Raw genomic sequence first — 20,218 nt, 5'->3', positions numbered from 1 at the left:
TACCTAAACCTATACCCCCACCTCCCCATGATAAAGTACTTAGGACAGACGGATTTACCTCGATAGGTCCGGCGTCCTTCGGCATTCCGGCGTCGGGATTAAGATAGACATTGGTATTTCGATCTTAAGTCCCTTGTCGGGCTTCTGCTGTCAGAATATAGACCGATGGCATTTAGTCCGCCGGTCTATAAACTTTATCCCTTTGAATTTGCTTAGGCTGCCTTCCTACGGTGGTCCCTCAGTTTCTCATAACCACGACGGTTTGGTTCCTGTGCTCAGGCACCTATTTTACTACAAAGGAGGCCTCTTTGAATTGTGCCGGGCCTCCAGATCTTTGGGGTTCGGACTTGAGTTCTCAGTGGGACGGCCCCACTTTAGTCCTATACGAATTTCGTAAATGGGACAGGCCGGATTCCTCATGGGACTTAGCCAGTTGGCCCCGTCTGATGTTGCAATGGCGTCCTTTTTGTTCCGTCTTTACAGTTGGATTTTTTCACCATATAGTGCTTCTTGGGTGGCTCACCAGCGGTGCCTCAGCTGAGCAGCTTCGTAAGAGAGGCCCTATGGTCCTCTGCCCATGCTTTATTCGTATTCTGTTCATTTGCCACCTTCGCTGCTGCAGGGATTCTCCACGTAGCTCCAGCGTATCCCCTCCTGTAATGGGATAGCTTTGAGACGTCCCATGGTCTGAGCCTGTGTCCCCTATGGTTCTTGAAGAAGAAAAGAGGACTTGTCTTACCTCGTTAAGTCCTTTTCTTCGAACTCCATAGGGGACACAGGCCGCCCACCCTGACGCACCGGGCTGGCAGGGGTTTTTACTCTACTTCCAGTCCTCCTTTGGTGTTTCTGGGTGTTTGGACCAGTATTTGTAGGTCGGTCTTCCTTCTTTACTTCCTCGTTCCTGCCTTGAGCTTGCTAACTTAACTGGCCTGCCTGGGGCAGGGTATAGGGAGGGGGAGCCGGGGCTGCTGGGAGAAGAAGTTTAACTATTTGATGTCCGGACTCTTCCTGCTCGCCCTATACCCATGGTCTAAGCCTGTGTCCCCTTTAGTGTTTGAAGAAAATGACTTAACCAGGTAAAACAGAAGTCCTCTTTTGTGTCCTTATTGAACAGGGCTCTTCAGGAAGTCCTAGAGAAGTGGGTGATGAGAAGAGAAGACGAAAGGAAAAACTTTACTATCTTAAAGACAGATTTGTGCAGCTTATAGGCTAGGTCTTGCCATATGAATAGACATACCCATGTTAAACTTAGAAAATACAGTGCATCCAGAAAGCATTCGCTTCACTTTTTCCACATTTTGATATATGTTACAGCCTTATTCCAAAATAGAATAAATTCATTTTTGTCCTCAAAATTCTACACCCAATATTCCATACTGACAACGTGTAAAAAGTTTTCTTGCGATTTTTTTTTTGCAAATTTAATAAAAAAAACCACAGAAATAACACGTACATAAGTATTCACAGCCTTTGCTCAATACTTTGTTGATGCACCTTTGTCAGCAATTACAGCCTCAAGTCTTTTTGAATATGATGCCACAAGCTTGGCACACCTATCTTTGGGCAGTTTCGCCCATTCCTCTTTGCAGCACTTCTCAAGCTCCATCAGGTTGGATGGGAAGCGTCGTTGCCCAGCCATTTTCAGATCTTTCCAGAGATGTTCAATCGGATTCAAGTCTGGGCTCTGGCTGGGCCACTCAAGGACATTCACAGAGTTGTCCTGAAGCCACTCCTTTGATTTCTTGGCTGTGTTGTCCTGCTGAAAGAGTCGCCCCAATCTGAGGTCAAGAGCGCTCTGGAGCAGGTTTTCATCCAGGATGTGTTTGTACATTGCTGCATTCATCTTTCCCCCTATCCTGACTAGTCTCCCAGTTCCTGACGCTGAAAAACATTCCCGCGGCATCATGCTGCCACCACCATGCTTCACTGTAGGGATGGTATTGGCCTGGTGATGAGCGGTGCCTGGTTTACTCCAAACATAACGCCTGGCATTCACTCCAAAGAGTTCATTCTTTGTCTCATCAGACCAGAGAGTCCTTCAGGTGCATTTTGGCAAACTACAGGTGGGCTTCCATGTGCTTTTTACTAAGGAGTGGCTTCCATCTGGCAACTCTAATATACAGGCCTGATTGGTGGATTGCTGCAGAGATGGTTGTCCTTCTGGAAGGTTCTCCTCTCTCCACAGAGGAATGCTGTAACTCTGACAGAGTGACCATCGGGTTCTTTGTCACCTCCCTGACTAGTGCCCTTCTCCCCCGAACGCTCAGTTTTGATGGCGGGCCAACTCTAGGAGGAGTCCTGGTGGTTCCGAACTTCTTCCATTTACGGATGATGGAGGCCACTGTGCTCATTGGGACCTTCAAAGCAGCAGATATTTTTCTGTACCCTTCCCCAGATTTGTGCCTCGAGACAATCCTGTCTCGGAGGTCTACAGACAATTCCTTGGATTTCATGCTTGGTTTGTGCTCTGACATGCACTGTCAAGTGTGGGACCTTATATAGACAGGTGTATGCCTTTCAAAATCATGTCCAATCAACTGACTTTACCACAGATGGACTCCAATTAAGCTGTAGGAACATCTCAAGGATGATCAGTGGAAACAGGATGCACCTGAGCTCAATTTTGAGCTTCATGGCCAAGGCCGTGAATACTTATGTACATGTGATTTCTTAGGGTGTTTTTTTTTTTTTTTTCAATTTGCAAAAGTCTCAAAAACAAAAACTTTTTACACGTTGTCATAATGGGGTATTGTGTGTAGAAATTTGTGGACAAAAATGAATTTATTCCATTTCGGAATAAGGCTGTAACATAACAAAATGTGGAAAAAGTGAAACATTGTGAATACTTTCCGGATGCACTGTATGTCGTTAGCTGAAGACCTAGACAGAATTTGAAATTGCGTGCTTGAGAAAGGCTATTAATTCAGTTATGGTGCATACACACGATCAGATTTTTCCTTCAGATATGAACGATAACGATTTAAAAATCGTTCAGTCGTTCATATCTGAAGGAAAATCGTTCATATCTGACATGCCTGAACGATGGACGATCAACGATGCGCGTTCCCGATGGTCAGATAACGATTTCTGACATCTGATGTGTTTGCAGTCAGACTTGGACGATTCCATTCATTTTAATGCAGTCAAAAATCGTTCAAATCGTTCAAATCGTTCAAAACTTTGGTAAAATCGTTCAAATCGTTCAAATCGTTCAATCGTTCAGTCGTTCATCTGACAAATCTGACAAATCTGACCGTGTGTATGCTCCATTAGCCTTAATAATAGTGGCCATACACAGTGCAATTTTGCTTGCCAAATAGGTCAGCAACATTGCATGTTGGTGAAATATGTTTTCATTTATTTCTTTTACTATTACAAAAACGCTTCAGTTTACATATCACTATATAGCAAATACTCTGTAATTGCTCTCCACAATGCACAGTAGTGTTTTCTAGAACTGTTTAAATGTACACATATGCTTTATTTTATATTCCAGCTTTTAATATTGTCAATTTCTTCTCTTCCAGAATGTGTGTTTTATCACACCGCAATTTTTGTATCAGTTCATTTGTTTATTTTCACAACAAGTAAGTTTAACATGACCGCTTTAAAGTCTGTCTTTTCAATAACATATTATCACACACTGGTCACTGTTATACGGAGTGTTTAAGTAAGCTGGACACATTACCACTTTTCCAGTCTCTGTGCAGGGGTTGGGTACAGGATGCCGGCGCTCGGTATCTCGTCGGTCAGAATCCCACCGCCGACAGTGTTAGGATACCGACACTTCCCTTCCTGGTGTCTAAACCTAACCTCCCCCCTAGTACCTAAACCTAACCCTCCCCCCTTAGTGCCTAACCCTCCCTTTAACTGCAGTACTTACCAATCGGATGCCTGCATCGGTGTTCTGACAGGTGTTGGGATTCGGTCGCCGGCATTTTAAGCGCTGGCATCCCGACTGTCAGGGTTTTGATTGGATCCCCTGTGCAGCGTCTGTTGGAGAATATTCACCTGTGACAGTTTACCTGATTTATATTCTACAGCATTTAGTTTGTGACTGTCTTCTGTAAGCAGTTTGCCTATACTTAGCTGAATTTTTATGGAAAACACAAGATCATGGCATTTCTGGTCTTATATAATTTGGGGAGTCTCTTAAAACTACAGGTAAACTGCAGTCACAGCAATACATCTGTCTTCCAATCTAAAAAGATATAATTTCTCATTTATGGCAACTGTATTCTTGTCATGTTTTTAAATGTATGTAACAAGCATGTTGATGATGATGATGCCTAAATCTTGATACAAGAAATATCTTGTATCACTGAAACAGGGTTCTGTTCTGTTTGTTTTTCAGACACTGTATGACAGTGTGTACCTGACTTTGTACAATATTTGTTTCACTTCCTTGCCTGTCCTGATGTACAGTCTGTTTGAGCAACATGTGCATCCACATGTGTTACACACCAAACCTAGTCTCTATAGGTGAGTATTCTTTCTAAAGAAAAACATCTTGTGGGGGAATCCTTTCATTTACTGTGCTTTAAAGTTGCCTTCATTTCCTATCCCAGTTTTAGGTTAGATGCTAACATTGGTTATTTTTCTGTAGTATAGCGATTGTCAAATCTGTCACATCACTCTGACAGTAAAGCAAGGTTGCCATTTTCCACAACATGGAGATATGTCACATTGAATATATGGACTTTAAATATGCACTGCATTTTTAACGAGGTTTGCACATATTACATTATTTAGCTAATAAGGAAATATAAATGCAATGCTGCATTTCTACTTAAATAAATGTAGAATACTTTCCATAAATATTTCCGTAGATGCTAGTAGCAGGGCCTGTTTTGTGTGTTTTTTGCAAGGTTTTTATGCATGGTTTTAGTATGAAGGTTTAGAGCCTTAAAGAAAAACATCAACAGGAGTTGCTATCAAGCATTATCATCTGAAAATACAAAAGCTGCCTAAACACCAAATCGTTTCAAGCAAACAATGGCTGACTTGTTATAATCAACTAAACATGTTTCAGGCATGGAATACACAAAGAATATAAGTGATTCAAAGATACTATACAAGTCATGAAACTATTACCCTCTCATCTGTACCACAAGTCTGCTGCCTCTGTGTCCTTTCTCTCCTTCATTCCCCTCTTTTAAGCTCTCTCTCAAACTTGCCGGTTCCAGCTTCAGAACATTGCCAGAATCCTGCCCTTCATTACCCCGGTGCCACCAAAATTGCCATGCACGGTATCATCATTTCCTGCTTGGGCTACTGTAACCATCTCCTCTCTGGTCTCCCCCTGCCTTCTCTCTCCCCACTTCAATCTACTCTTAATGCTGCTGCTCGTTTCATTTGTCTCTCATGCCATACGGTATCTTCGTTTCCCCTGTGCATCCTGCATCACTGGCTGTTAATCCGGTTCAGAATCCAGTTCTTACTACTCGCAATCACCTACAAAGCCAATAACCACTCCTCCCCTCCATACTGTATATCTTTAACCTCATCTCTTTCCACACTCCCTCCTGCCCTCTTCGCTTCTCCCCTCATCCTGGTCATGTCCTCTCACTTCTTCGCCTAGTCAGACTGTACCAGTATCCCAGCTTTCAATGTGCCCTTAAAGCTTACCTTTTTTAATTCTTATTATTAAAGTGTACTAGCTCTCCTGATAACTCACTACTGTTCTCCACCGTATATCCTTTTCTGTTCACACTCCATCTGTTAACCCTTTCCCCTTAAGGGGCATACACACTAGACCAGGGGTCTTCAAACTTGGCCCTCCAGATGCTGTGTAACTACACATCCCAGCATGCACTGCACATAGTTTTAGCATGCTGTTATATCAAAAAGGTGGCAGTGCATGTTGGGATGTGTAGTTCCACAGCAGCTGGAGGGCCAAGTTTGAAGACCCCTGCACTAGACGATAAAGTGGAAGAGAACTATATCGTTATCATTCATATTGTTCAAGATCGTCCAGTGTGTATGCACAAAATCGTTAACGATGCGCGCTCCCGTGAAACGTTAACTATATTTTCCATCGCCTGAACTTGCAGGCCAATCTGACAATATCGTCAGATTCTGCAAGTTCGGGGATGTGGCAGCATGACGTCACTGAATGATATCGTTCAGTGTGTATGCTGAAACTGTTTGCCCGGGAGTTCAAGGCCAAACACTAAGCGATTATCGCTCATGGAGCATATAGTCAAGTGTGTATGAGCCTTTAGAATGTAAACTCTTACGGGCAGATCATTCCACCTTCTTGTCTTTTCCTTACATTATCCATGTCACCAGTGCTTCGCTCCCATGTCGTCTTCTCCTCTCCAGTGATTTTCACTGTTTGCTCGCCCATACATTTGGTACTAAATCACGGAGTACTAAATCGATTCCCAACCAGGACTCGCTATAGTGTTCTCCTGCTAGCTTCAGCTTTCTGCGCTACTCTTGCCGCTATTGTTTGTCCCATCCAGTCTGTGTTGCCACTTATGCTATGACACACTGTTACTGGTTTCTTTGTTTACCCTGTACGTAGCTGCATATGCCTTGTGGAAACTTCTAAATAAAAGTGAATCACAATCTGTGTGTATACATAACTAAATAATCATTCATTTCTATGTATTGTATGGCTTTTGCTGGTACGTCCTTTTTTTTTTTTTTCTTACGGATCAATAGATTTTATATAATATATTTTATCACACTGTCAGAATAATTGGTTTTCCATAATAAAAAGTGTACAAGTAAACTGGTAAAAAGCAACCACCATATCCTTCCAAGTAGAACACATTGTAGGAAATAGCCTCAAATATAAACAGCAGATAATACAATTAGAAGGTGTCCGTTAATGTGTTGACATTTTCTTACTGCGCTGACCCAAAATAGACCATGCACCCTTTAATCACATAGTACCTGGTCTCTTGTTCTACTACCAGATAACCTTCACTGGCTAAGTTTTAAACCACCATTTTTTATTTAGGAAAATCATTGTATATATCAATTTACAAATAATTATGTAGACAAGGAGTTTGGTGTAAAGGTTATGAGAGTATTTATATACAATTGTTTCTACTTCAGGGTCCATAGGGGGTCCACAGGGTTGACCTTGGGGTATAGCTGGATCTGGATCCACGGGCACCACGCAGTTAAAGCTTTGCTGCTCCCAGGATACACTTGGGTCCGTCGTCCTCTATACCCCGCCCCGGCCACAGGCACCTCAGTTTTAGTTGGTGCCCGGCCGGAGTCGGGTCACCCTGTCGCAGTGGGGCTGCAGGAGCAGCCCCTAAGCTTTATTTTAAAAGAGAAATTTTTTATTTTTTTCTTCTTTTTTTACACTGTTAGAGCGGCAGCATCAGACTGTCCTTTAGGACGTCCACGCTGCCGCTCCTTCTCCCCGCTGGCGCCGCGACGCCAGTACAGCTCTGGGGATCGCGGCGGGACCCCAGAGCCTGTACTAGCCGGGCTCTGGGGACTCCCTTGACTGCTGCCGGACGCGATGGGGATCAGGTAAGCCGCGGGTCGCCGCGTGCGGCGGCCCGCGGATACTTCAATGCAGTCAGGAGCCTCCGGTCTCTGGGGACAGACCGGAGGCGCTAGCGGCGGCGGCGGGCTCCCCCTCAATTGAGGAATACCCCGCGTGTCCGCTAGACCACCAGGGTATCAGGCTGGTAGCGGGACCGGCAACCCGGGGGTTAATTGCTAGCCAGGGGAGGCAGCCTTCCCTGTCTAGCGGCTCCTCCCCTCAGCTCAGCGCGCCTTTCAACTAGGAGTCTGGCGTCGCTGAGCTGCTCTTATCTTACGGCCACTCCTCCTCTGAGGTCTCCGGCGGCCATCTTTACTGGCACATCGCAGACTCCCAGGCGGTATCAAGTGGACCGGTCCCCCTGTGTACCTCTCCCCTGCTAAAGGACAGTGTACACAGCGCTATAGCCCTCCCAGACACTGAATCTGGGCGGTTGATTGTAGCGGAAGGTGCAGTGAGTATAACTTTTCTGCATTGTATGTGACTATTGCTAGTGCTGCCTGTCTGTGACTTATTCTCCTTTACTGTCAGCTTATACCTATCCCTTTCCTTCTCCTACGGCCCGGCAGGTGTGTGGGGGAAGGGCGTTTTTCTGAGACCCTCACTTATATAAAACACGTATTTGTGGGGTCAGTCACATACTGTTGTGTGCTACACAGTACCATATCTGGGCTGTTGTGTCGCATACTGGTGAGTGCACGGGTGTTAAAACCGTAATTCCTCTGGTGATACCTGTTTCTTGTGATTTACGGTATCATGTCTGATGAGGAGACTGAGCGCTCTGTGGCTCCTGTGCTATTTTCCTGCAGACGCTGTGCTGCTGGAGTTGATGGGGAGGACTTATCTCAGGATGGTCTGTGCGGGCGGTGCCAGCTGGTACCGGGCCCCTCCAACCCCCCTGTATCACAGGACCCTCCTTGGGCGATGTTTTCACAGGTGCTGGCGTCTATTGCGGACCGGTTATCGGTCCCATCAGCGGTCCCTTCTAGGGCGTTACCGCAGCCCACCATCCCCCATTCCCCGAGGGTTCCACAAATGTTGCGGTCTTCCCCCGGGGCCCAGACTGTGGGTCCTTACTCGGGACTGCCTGTGTATGTGCAGTCTTCCCCAGGGACGTGTCAGTCTGTAGGGCCTTTGCAGCCTCCGCCTTGGGTGGATGTTCTATCCAGCTCCGTACAGAGTCTGGCGGCTTCATCCTCGGCGTTTCAGTCCATGTTGCAAGGTGATGTGCCACCAAGGGTGTCTAAACGTCCGGTTGTGAGTTCACTAGCTGCGCAGTTGTCGGACTCGGAAGTGTCCTCAGATGATGGAGAAATCCATGAGGACTCTGACTCTGATGTCATGGGGCAGGAGGTGGAAGCTAAGTCCTCCATTAATGTTCCAGCCTTAGTTAGGGCGGTGCGGGCTATCCTACATGTTGAGGATGATGCGCCGGCTCCTAGGTCGAAGTTTCCTAATTTTAAAAAGGCCAAGGTGACCTCAACTGTGTTCCCCCTGTCTGATCAATTATCGGATCATATGGCGGCGGCCTGGCAATTACCTAGTAAGAGGTTCCATCCACAGAAGAGGTTGGCGGCGAACTATCCTTTTCCTGAAGCTCATTGCAGGAAATGGGAAACTCCGCCGGCGGTGGATTCCCACGTTACCCGCTTGATCAAAAGCGCGACGTTGCCATTGCCGTCTATCTCCTCTTTGAAGGATCCCACGGACAGGAAGGTGGAGACTTGTTTAAAGTCCATTTATTCTCTTTCCGGGGCGGTGGCTCGTCCGTCCATGGCCATCTCCTGGGTGTCTAAAGCCATTGAGGCATGGGCCAATGCCTTGGAGGATACCTTTCCTGATGAGGCTCCGGATATCCAGAGAGCGTTAGTGGGACAGATGCGGGATGCAGCTTCCTATATTGGGGAAGCGTCTTTGGATGCCAGCCTGCTCACTTCTAGGGTGTCGGCTGCAGCGGTATCTGCTCGGCGCTCCCTGTGGCTGAGGTCCTGGAGGGCTGATGCAGATTCAAAAAAGGGTCTGGAGGCCTTGCCTTTTAATGGTGATTTACTATTTGGTCCGGATTTGGACAGAATAGTGGATACTTTGGCTAAGTCCAAGTCGGCTTTTCTCCCTTCGGCCTCTGCGCCGGCTAAAGTGAGGAGCTCTGCCTTTCGGTCCTTTCGGGTTCAGGGTAAGGCCAAGGGCCAGTCCTTCCCGAGACATTCGGCGACCAAGGCCGCACCCAAGCCCAAGAAGCAAGCATGGAGTGCTCGACGCCCTTCTTCCAAGCAGGAGGATAAGCCTGCTGCCTGATGGGACGGGCCTCTCTCTTGGGGACCCCAGAGTGGGAGGCCGACTTCTCCAATTCGCCCAGTGTTGGCACAATACCACCACGGATGCCTGGGTTCGAGAAGTAGTCTCTCAGGGGTACGCCCTGTCTTTTCGGTTCAGGCCGCCCCACCAGTTTTTCTGTACGAGTCCTTCTCTGGACAAGACCAAAGCTGGTCAGATTCAGGTAGCTATAGAATCCTTGCTACAAGCAGGGGTCATTGTTCCCGTTCCGCAGTCTCAGCGCGGGATGGGGTACTATTCTACTCTGTTTCTGGTACAGAAACCCAATGGTTCTCATCGCCCTATCCTGAATTTGAAGTCTCTGAACAGATACCTCAGAGTTCCCAGGTTCAGGATGGAAACGTTACGTTCCATCATTCTGGCGATGGAACCCGGGGATTATATGGTCTCCCTCGATATCCAGGACGCCTATCTCCATGTGCCCATAGCACCGGCACATCAGCGGTATCTGAGGTTTGCTATCCTGAACCATCACTACCAATTTCGGGCGTTGCCTTTTGGCCTTTCCACGGCTCCGAGGGTGTTCACCAAGGTGATGGCGGTTATGGCTGCCCACCTTCGGGGTCAGGGTCTACGTCTGTTGCCGTACCTGGACGATCTTCTGCTGCTGGCGAGCTCCCCGGAGGTGCTTCTTCGACATCTCCACCTGACCATTGCTTGTCTTCAAGCACACGGGTGGTTGATAAACTGGAAGAAGTCCTCCCTGATTCCATCACAGCGGATGGTTCATTTGGGAGCCCTGCTGGATTCTCGTCAGCAGCGGATTTTCCTGACTCCAGAGAAGGTCTCCTCCCTGCAGCTGCGGATACACAGTTGCCTGAGCAGTTGCCGCCTGTCGGTCCATTCAGCTATGAGAGTTCTGGGGTCCATGGTGTCGACATTCGACATGGTGGAATTTGCCCAGTTCCATTCCCGGCCCCTGCAGGCGCTGATTCTATCGGAATGGAACGGGTTACCTCACCGGATCCGCTCTCAGATGCTGGTGTTGTCCGCGGAGGTTCGGCAGTCTTTGGCTTGGTGGCTTCAGACGGTGCATCTGGTCGAGGGGCGCCCCTTTTGGATCCCGGACTGGGTCCTGCTCACGACGGATGCCAGTCTTCGGGGTTGGGGGGCAGTGACCGGCTCATTATCGCTTCAGGGTCGTTGGTCCGCGGAAGAAGCACTTCTCCCCATCAACATCCTGGAACTGCGGGCTGTGTACAGGGCCCTGCAGTCGTCCGGCCCCGCTCTTCACGGAAGGGCGGTTCAGGTGCAGTCCGACAACGCTACCACGGTGGCGTACATCAACCACCAAGGGGGAACTCGCAGTCGGGCAGCAATGTCGGAGGTGTCTCGCATTCTTGCTTGGGCGGAGTGTCACGTTCCAGCGATCTCGGCAGTCTTCATTCCCGGAGTCCTCAATTGGGAGGCGGACTTCCTCAGCCGTCACGATGTGCATCCCGGGGAATGGTCGCTTCACCCAGAGGTGTTTCAGCTACTCGTGGACAGGTGGGGGCTGCCGGAGCTGGACTTGATGGCCTCCCGTCACAATCACAAGTTGCCCGTTTACGGGTCAAGGACAAGAGACGCAGGCGCCTGTCTGGTAGACGCTCTGTCGGTGAAATGGACGTTTCACCTGGCGTATCTGTTTCCTCCGATATCCTTACTTCCTCGGGTTCTGCGGAAATTCAAGCAGGACGGCGGCACGCTCGTGCTGGTGGCTCCGGCGTGGCCCAGACGTCCTTGGTACTCCGATCTGAGGTGCCTCTCCATCGACGCTCCGTACCTTCTTCCTCAGCGTCGGGACCTGTTGTCTCAGGGGCCCTGCCTTTACCCGGATCTGGGTCGGCTGTCTTTGACGGCGTGGCTCTTGAGACAGCCGTCTTGAGGTCTAGGGGTTTCTCCAGTTCAGTGATTGGTACCATGCTTAGGGCACGCAAGCCTGCTTCCGTGCGGATTTACCACAGGGTGTGGCGCACTTATTTTCAGTGGTGTGAAAACAGAAACTATGATCCGCAGGTGTTCCGGGTTTCCAGAATCTTGGAATTTCTTCAATCGGGTTTGGACCTCGGCTTACGCCTGGCCTCTCTGAAGGTTCATGTGTCTGCTTTGTCCGTGTGGTTTCAGCGACTGATTGCTACACTGCCAGATGTTTACACCTTTTTCCAAGGTGTTCTCAGGATCCAGCCTCCCTTCGTGCCTCCGGTGGCTCCGTGGGACTTGACGGTGGTACTGAGGGTCTTGCAGGGTCCTCCTTTTGAGCCGCTTGAGTCGGTGGAGCTCAAGTGGCTGACGTTTAAGACCATTTTTCTCCTGGCAATTGCTTCGGCCAGGAGGGTTTCAGAATTGGGGGCGCTTTCCTGTCGCCCTCCTTTTCTGATTTTTCACCAGGACAGGGCAGTGCTCCGCACGCGTCCTGAGTTTTTGCCCAAAGTGGTTTCAAAGTTCCACATTAATCAGGAACTTGTTGTGCCAGCTTTTCAGTCACCTGATCTTTCTGCTGGTGAGGCTTCCTTGGATGTGGTCCGGGCACTTAGAATCTATGTGGACCGGACTGCTTCGGTTAGGAAGTCGGATTCTTTGTTTGTCCTCTTCGGTTTTCACAAGAGGGGTTGGTCTGCCAACAAGCAAACGTTAGCCCGTTGGCTTCGTTCAGTTATTTGTGAGGCTTATGCGCAGGAGGGTTTACCTGTGCCAGCCTCTGTTAAGGCTCATTCCACTCGTTCTGTGGGTCCCTCTTGGGCTGCTAGACGTGGCGCCTCCGCTGTTCAGCTGTGTAAGGCGGCTACTTGGTCTTCAATTCAGACGTTTTTGAGGTTTTATGCGTTTGACACCTTCGCCTCTCAGGATGCATCCTTTGGGCGCCGGGTACTCCTTTCAGCACAGGAGCGTCCCCGCCCTTAGTTGAACTGCTTTGGGACATCCCCAAGGTCAACCCTGTGGACCCCCTATGGACCCTGAAGTAGAAAACAAGAGATATGGTAAGAACTTACCTTTGTTATCTCTGTTTCTACGAAGTCCATAGGGTCCACAGGGCGCCCGCCCTGACGCACCTGGCTTCAAATGGGCTGTGTGGCTGGTCACCGGTTTTCCGTCTCCCATTTCTGTGAGTATGGTTTCTTGTGTGTTCCAGTCTTCCTTCTCTCTGTTTAGTCTCCTCCTCCGGCCTTAGCTGCTTACCAACTGAGGTGCCTGTGGCCGGGGCGGGGTATAGAGGATGACGGACCCAAGTGTATCCTGGGAGCAGCAAAGCTTTAACTGCGTGGTGCCCGTGGATCCAGATCCAGCTATACCCCAAGGTCAACCCTGTGGACCCTATGGACTTTGTAGAAACAGAGATAACAAAGGTATGTTCTTACCATATCTCTTGTTTTTCTTTCCACAGAGGTTTTGAAAATGACATAATGATTTGTAGGCATATAGCTAAGAAAAATGACAGCTTCGTGCTTAAAAGATCATTTAAGAAAATAAAATAGTTAGCCTGTTATTTAAATAACCTATGTAGGATGGCTGCTTTAATATATTCTGTTTATAAAGAAATTATTACCTCTCTAAAGATTGAAAGATTCTATAGCATAGCTCAACTAGTGTGTTTTTTGAGAAAATGATTTTATTTTATTCAAAATGTGATGTTATTTCCACAGAGACATTAGTAAAAACGCATTACTTGGTTTTAAGCCATTCCTTTACTGGACCCTTCTGGGCTTTGGGCATGCCTTTATCTTCTTTTTCGGGTCATACTTTTTGATGGGTGAAGATGCATCTCTTCTTGGAAATGGCCAGGTATGTAATATGTCCCCTTATCCTTGGCAACCTAACTGTAGCCAAGAGTAATACAACAACTGGAGAAAACTTCTGTATGTATTGTATATATCAATATTTATGAAGTCACACAATTGCAAATATGTTTGGTATTAATATTCAGTTCGTTTTGTTAACTTTTGCTTATTCTCTTCTTTATTACACTACATACATTTATTTTGCATTATTTTAAGAATTTAATTGTTCCTTCTTCCCTTGAGACTTTTAGCTTCCTTCCATTTTGTAGACACTGCACATTTCCGGGTATTCTCCTAGAGCAAGGGTTCACAACCAAGGTCCTCAAGGCACACTAACAGTCCAGGTTTTAAGGATAACCATACTTGAGCACAGGTGACTTAATTAAGTACGTTAGTTATTTTGATTTAACCATCTGTGCTCAACCATGTATATAACTAAAACCAGGACTGTTAGTGTGCCTTGAGGACCGAGGTTGGGAATCACTGTCCTAGAGGGTAGCATTGGTTGTGTTCATTGTAAATATACACTATTAGGATTCAATGATAAGCTATAAATAACATTATCCAACTTTCCAGTTCCTTAGAGTGCTTTAATGACACAGTTTTGTTTCAAAATGAATGTTATGGTCAGCTGGACTTGGTAACACTTTTTATATTGTAAGTTTAATATTATAAAGCATATAAATCAACAAAATATTTGGAATTTATAGAGCTGAGTTCATTAAATGTCTTTCATTTAGATAGAAGACAGTCTCCTTTATATTCAATTTCTCAGTGTTCAGTGACGTCTTATAAATAGTTATGACGAGAAAGATTCCTATTATAAATATTTCACTTGTGGTGTGTCTCTGTCTTTCCCATTTACTTGAAAAAATTAACTCCTTTTATGATAGATGTAATCTTCCCTTTTATCCAGACAGTTATTTATCTCCTGATGATTCTCGAAGAAAGGAGTATGCACAGAAATACTATTTTCCATCAGACAAATATCTCCTCCACTTTTCTGCTTAATATATTCTTAAAGGAGAAAGTGGAAAAGAAAGGGCACAACTTGTGCATTAAACAATTTTATTTTGTAAAAAAAAAAAACATTATCCCAGGGAAATAGTAGGGGATCAATAAAATGCATATACAGATGTGTCCACTTACATCCATCCTCCGTGCGCTACAAGATGCGCTACACATAACGCAGGAGCTCCGTGTGACTCTGAGAGCCGAGCATCTTTTCGTGTGACTTTTTACCTTGAAATGCGTCTTATTCGCACAGCGATGCGAATATTTAGCACAAGCAGCTTCTGATTACAATTATATGCAGCATACCTATGTTCTGTGTGTGACTGCGGGTGTATCTGTATACGAAATGTTATGTTACAGTGTTACAACTGCTGACACTGTAATGTAGCATTTCGCATGCAGATGCATCTGCAGTCACACACAGAATATAGGCATGCCACATATAGCATTTAATCAGCAGAAGCTGCTTGCGCTAACTATTTGCATCTTTGTGCGAATAAGACGCCTTTCAAGGTAAAAAGACGCTCTGCACTACCACGGCTTGGTGCGACTAGAAGGGCTGTTCAGCGAGCAAGGAGGCTAGATGTATGAGGACACATCTAACACACTTCTTTATTAAAAAAAAAACTCTCTGTGTAAAAAGAGTGTCTCTTGCAAGTCTGCCTACCGGAAAAATTGGTCCAATGCGCATGTAGAAAACGAGCAGATTTTTAATGCCCTGAACTTTGGTTCCCCGCTCCCGCCTCTATATTGCTCTTTCTGCCAGGAGGTTTTCTGCATCAGAAAGAGAGCCGTTCTCACCTGCTTGCCTAGGCAGCCGTAGTACTATCCTGAAGGCTAGCTATGTAAAACTAGTAATGACTGTATATAGCCACTAGAAATGTACACAGTGCATGGATGAAGTATGTGACACTAGCATGCATCAGCTCTTGCATTTTCTGCATTTATTGAAATCATTGTCCATGTATTTAGTAAGGTTACTTTTGCAGGGGAAGGTGTCACTATTTGTACTCAAAAACCTATATATACATAATGCAACAGTTATGTAAAATATTTACAAAATATGTCCTGTAAGTACCATGGAAAATACAATACTGTGATGCAGAGATTTGCTAATTGTGGTGGTCTTTGTAGTCAGTTTGGTTATATATGACGATCCTGGAAGTGCTAGGTTCTAATCTATAGTGACGCTTCCTGTTAGCGTAATATGAAAGTTAATGGGGAATACTCCTCCAATCCACGCCTAAGCAATACCGCTGGCAAATAATTGGAGCATTGCTTTAGAATGCCTTTGGATTCTGGTCAACATGTTTTGTGCCAAAATGTCCATCTTACATTGTCTTTAAGTTGAAACAGTAATTCTTAAGAAATATGTATTTGTTTTTATAATACTCTGTTGCAAATAGTGACAATCCCCTTTTTATATGTTCAGCTCTGTGCTGTGCTATTGCTTTATTTCTTTGCTCTACATTTTTTTCCTCCTTTCCATGCTGTGCATGCCATCAGATATTGAAGCCTAACAGGCACCTGGTAAGAGTATTCCTGAGGGACATGATCAGTTTTGTATAGTGGTAACAATGTAGCTAACCACTGCTTCTCATTTCCCTGCTGACTGTCACGTTAGTAGCAGGCATTATCTGCATAATAAGCGAGAAAGTGTGTGTGTGTGTGTCTGTTTGTCCTTTATGCATGCCCAGAGTTTTGTACCTAGCTCCACCAAATTTGGCATGGTGTTGTAGTTAGAACAGTTTTAGGTTTGTGGCTATGTTCGTCAGGGCCATGGTAGTCTACATCGTGCCCACCAAGTGGGCCGTGGAGTTTCTGATTTGAAAATTTTGTTTAAGCAAGATTGCCCAGCATGTCTTAAGGTGCATACACACAGGACAATAACGTTCAACGATATATCGTTCAGTGTGTATGCAGTGAACGTCCAAGGATGCACGCTCCCGCTGGGCGATAATATCTTTTGTCGTCCATACATGCAGGCCAATCTGACGATATCTTTAAGATTTGCATGTTCAGAGATGTGGCAGGATGACTTCACTGAAAGATATCTTTCAAATACATCTTTCAGTGTGTACACCCAATATCGTTTGTGCTCCACTGCAGAAAGTTCAAGGGAAATATTTCACCAATGTCGTTCATACAGCACATCGTCCCGTATGTATGCACCTTTAAAGTGCCTAACACTGCACTGATCTGAAGGCAAAGGCTGATATGTACCAGTTGGCAGGCAGAGCTCACAATGGAAGAGCACTGAGTCGGAGGATCAATTGTCACACTGCACCTGCACTAAGAGTTACTAGATTCCTCCAATGATTCATATGCCATGGTTTCCAATGTTGGTCTGGAATGGGGTTCGAGGCAAGCACAATGTAAGAAAATGAAGGCTACAGATGGACTTCAAGGTCCATTCTTCAAACCGTGCAACGTTGGGTATCTCAGCTATTTTATAATAAATTGGACAAATCATTAAAGTACAATTCCCAATAACCCAAATTTTGGTGGGACCCATCTTGACCTTTTTCAGGATAAGACGAACTGTAATTGGATTAACGGAGAGGATTTCACAAAGCAGCTTGTGCAGTCCTGAGCTAGGAATGGCAACAATAAATGAGTATGGATGAGAGGCGCAGATCTTGGACAGAGAGGTTGTATAGGGAATACTTTGAGACAAAAGAAGAAATGTATGCCGATGTACCTTTGTTAGTCGTGATATTTTATATTCCTTTTGGTAAGATATAGGCAGCCATTGTAGGGACTACAGAGCAGAGCCGCAGTAGAATAACACATGCAAAGATATTAAGTTTAGCTGCTGCCTTCTAAATATAATGTATAGGGTGAAAGTCTGGTTGGGAGAAGTCTATTATAAAAGGAATTGCAATAGTCCATACAAGAAACTTTCAGTGCATGAATTAAAATGTTTGCTGTGTCTTACATTGGAGATGTGTATATTATGGAGAGGTATATTTTCTAGAGATATCTTTTATATTGATACAACAGGATTTGTATATAGGATTAATGTGGAGAACAAAGGACAATTCTGAATTTTTTGATGACACTATATTCAATAATCTTGAGGGGATAGGGTTTGTAATGTCAACAAACCTAAAGATGTCATGTAGGTATAGTCTTCTGTGGGATTAATAATCCACAGAAATTTTTGAAAGTTTGAGTTTAGGTAGTGAGGACATCCAATATGAAATAGCAGGCAAACAGATAGTAACACAGGCCAACACAGATTGTGAGAAATCAAGAGAGTATAGGTGCTTTGGGGTTTGGGTACTGAAATCCCAAAAAAAAGCTTTTGTTTTCCAAAAGAAGTTATATAGATTGAGAAGAACACAGGGAATAGTACTGAGCCCTGTGGCACTCCGATGGAATCAGAGAGCAGGTGGATCTAGAAAAACAAACCATGAAGGAGCATTTTGTTAAGTAGGATAAGAATCAGCATATGACAGTGCCCCAAAGACCTAGGAAATACAGCATTTGTGTGTGTGAGAAGGTAGTAGGTGGTCAACAATGTCAGTACAGATTTGTCCCTGAGTCAACAATACCAGGAGATACTGTATACAGGTATTCAGGTTACAGTATGTTCAAGCATGACATACTGTAGATCAGTGGGGCCCAACCTTTAAGTTTTTCCAACAGGTCATGATTTCAGTATTTCTGTTTGTGGAAACAGGCGGAATAAATACTTACCTAGCAAAATAGATTAGCTCACCTGTGCATTATTAAAGAAATCCACAAAACATGACCTGTTGATGGTACCTAAGGACTTGAGAGCCCCTGCTGTAGTTAATATGCTCTGGTCTCTGTCATATCAGAAGACATTTAACATTTAATTATCAAAATCAAATAAGCTAGTTGGAACTTTATGGAAAGATGACAAAGCATAGTTCAATGTTTAAATGTGAACTACTTCACCAACCTGCCCTGTTCCAGCATTATAGGATGTGCAGGGCCGGTGCTAGAGTGTTAGGCGCCCTCCTGCAAACTATACATTTTGCTCCCTCCTACAATTATAGAAGTGGCCACACTCATCCTACCTGCGAGCGGCAGCATCGCAATTGCATCCAGCCACGGCCAGCCGCGTCCTGATTACAGGAGAATATGGACCATGCGATCCGATGGATCGCTGGTGTATGCAAAGGCACGCGTACACCTGCAGGCATGCTAATTGTGGCAAACGCGACTCGCTGAGAAGGGACACATCTGTATGTCCTCGACATGTCTCTCTACAATGTTCATATTTTGAATTATGTACACTACAGTATGTTGTAAAATAAGTGATTTTAAAATATTAAAATGGGATGTTTCGATGGGTGGCGGGGATAGGCAGTTGGTGACGGAAGTTTAGTTGGTGACACTAGAGAGGTAAAAGGTGGCGGCCGGTTGGAGGCAGTGGGAGACATGCAGATGGTGATGCTGTAGAGAGGCAGTGGGTGACATTAAAAGGTAGAGGGTGAAAAGTGAGGTGGTGACTGGGAGAGTGTGAGAATCAGTGGGTGACAGGGAAAGATGGCAGGGAGAGGGTGAGAGTCAGTCGGTGACAGGTGAGAGGGGTGATGATGAAGACTGTGAGAGTTGGTGAGTGACAGGGAGAGGTTGATAGGGAGTTGGTGAGAGTCAGTCGGTAACAGGAGAGAGGTGACTGGGAGATGGTGAGAGTCAGTCGGTGAGAGGTAGATGCTGTGATTCAGGGGTTGACAGGGAAAAGGTGACGGAGTACAGATGTCAGGGAGAGGGTGAAAGTCAGTGGGTGACAGGGAGATAGTGCGAGTCAGTGGGTTACAGGGAGAGGGCGATGGCCGGGGAGAAGCAGTGGAAGATGGGCAGAGGGTGACCCTAGGGAGAGGCAGTGGGAGACGGGCAGTGGTAAACAGCATTAATTAGAAAAATAAATAGTAACCTAACAATAAAGAAGTCTATGCTTACCTCACAATCACTTGACTCCAATCTGACAGCGAGAGAAGGTCCTCACTGTGTGCAAAAAATGCCTACAATGCAAATATAATTAATGCATGCATTCTAAATCATAATTAATATATTAAATATAATTAATATTTTAAATTAAATCTACACATATACATACACCATCCCACCCCCTACGATTATCTATAACCCAAAATAGTTTTACTTAAATAATCCCTTATTAAATAGATATAAACATATATCATAAAACACCTTTTTTTCTGCAACTGTTTCCTTCTTCTATCCTCTCCAGTCCTTTTCTTGATGTCCCTCCTCTCTCTGCATAGGCTCATCTTCAGCTGGATGCCATTACACTGCACTCCTGGTAGGAGAGGGGAGAGGAGGGAGGTAGTGCTGAAGACTCAGTGTCTTCAGAGGGGAGGAAAGAGGGGGGCGACGTTGCTGCCTGTCTGTCATCCAGCTTGACAGGGCAGCGGGGAGGAGCAGTGAGGAAGGGAAGGGCCCTGACACTGGAGGAGATTACCGTGCCTGTCATACAGTTTGACGGGCACAGACCAAGGCAGCCAGCAGCAACAGGCACGGTACAGGCAGTGTGAAGGCAGAGAGTCAGAGAGGGGCAGTGGGAGCTGCTCTTCATGCTGCCGGCGCTGCTGTCTGTCTGCTT

At 45.8% G+C, this 20,218-nt stretch overlaps 1 protein-coding gene and 1 long non-coding RNA gene across 5 annotated transcripts in view; one reads left to right on the top strand and one right to left on the bottom strand.

Moving 5' to 3' along the window:
* Nucleotides 1–20,218, top strand: part of ATP11B (ATPase phospholipid transporting 11B (putative)) — a 156,068-nt gene that overhangs the window by 99,729 nt on the left and 36,121 nt on the right. For all 4 annotated transcript variants that reach the window (XM_088456371.1, XM_088456372.1, XM_088456369.1 and 1 more), the window contains exons 23-25: nt 3,528–3,587; nt 4,355–4,482; nt 13,471–13,609. In XM_088456371.1, coding sequence (XP_088312497.1) covers nt 3,528–3,587; nt 4,355–4,482; nt 13,471–13,609 — 327 coding nt within the window. The remainder of the gene's footprint in view (nt 1–3,527; nt 3,588–4,354; nt 4,483–13,470; nt 13,610–20,218) is intronic.
* LOC148477681 (uncharacterized) lies at nt 1,086–19,595 on the bottom strand. The gene is made up of 3 exons (XR_015872489.1): nt 19,558–19,595; nt 3,884–3,993; nt 1,086–1,130 (listed from the first exon to the last, which is right to left on the bottom strand). It is a non-coding gene; the product is annotated as an uncharacterized LOC148477681 (long non-coding RNA).

This window comes from Taudactylus pleione, unplaced genomic scaffold, assembly GCF_031769625.1.
Source record: "Taudactylus pleione unplaced genomic scaffold, aTauple2 ptg000702l, whole genome shotgun sequence".
NCBI classification, from domain to species: domain Eukaryota; kingdom Metazoa; phylum Chordata; class Amphibia; order Anura; family Myobatrachidae; genus Taudactylus; species Taudactylus pleione.
Note: the sequence above shows the minus strand (reverse complement) of the source record. Positions and strands in the feature narration are given on the sequence as shown.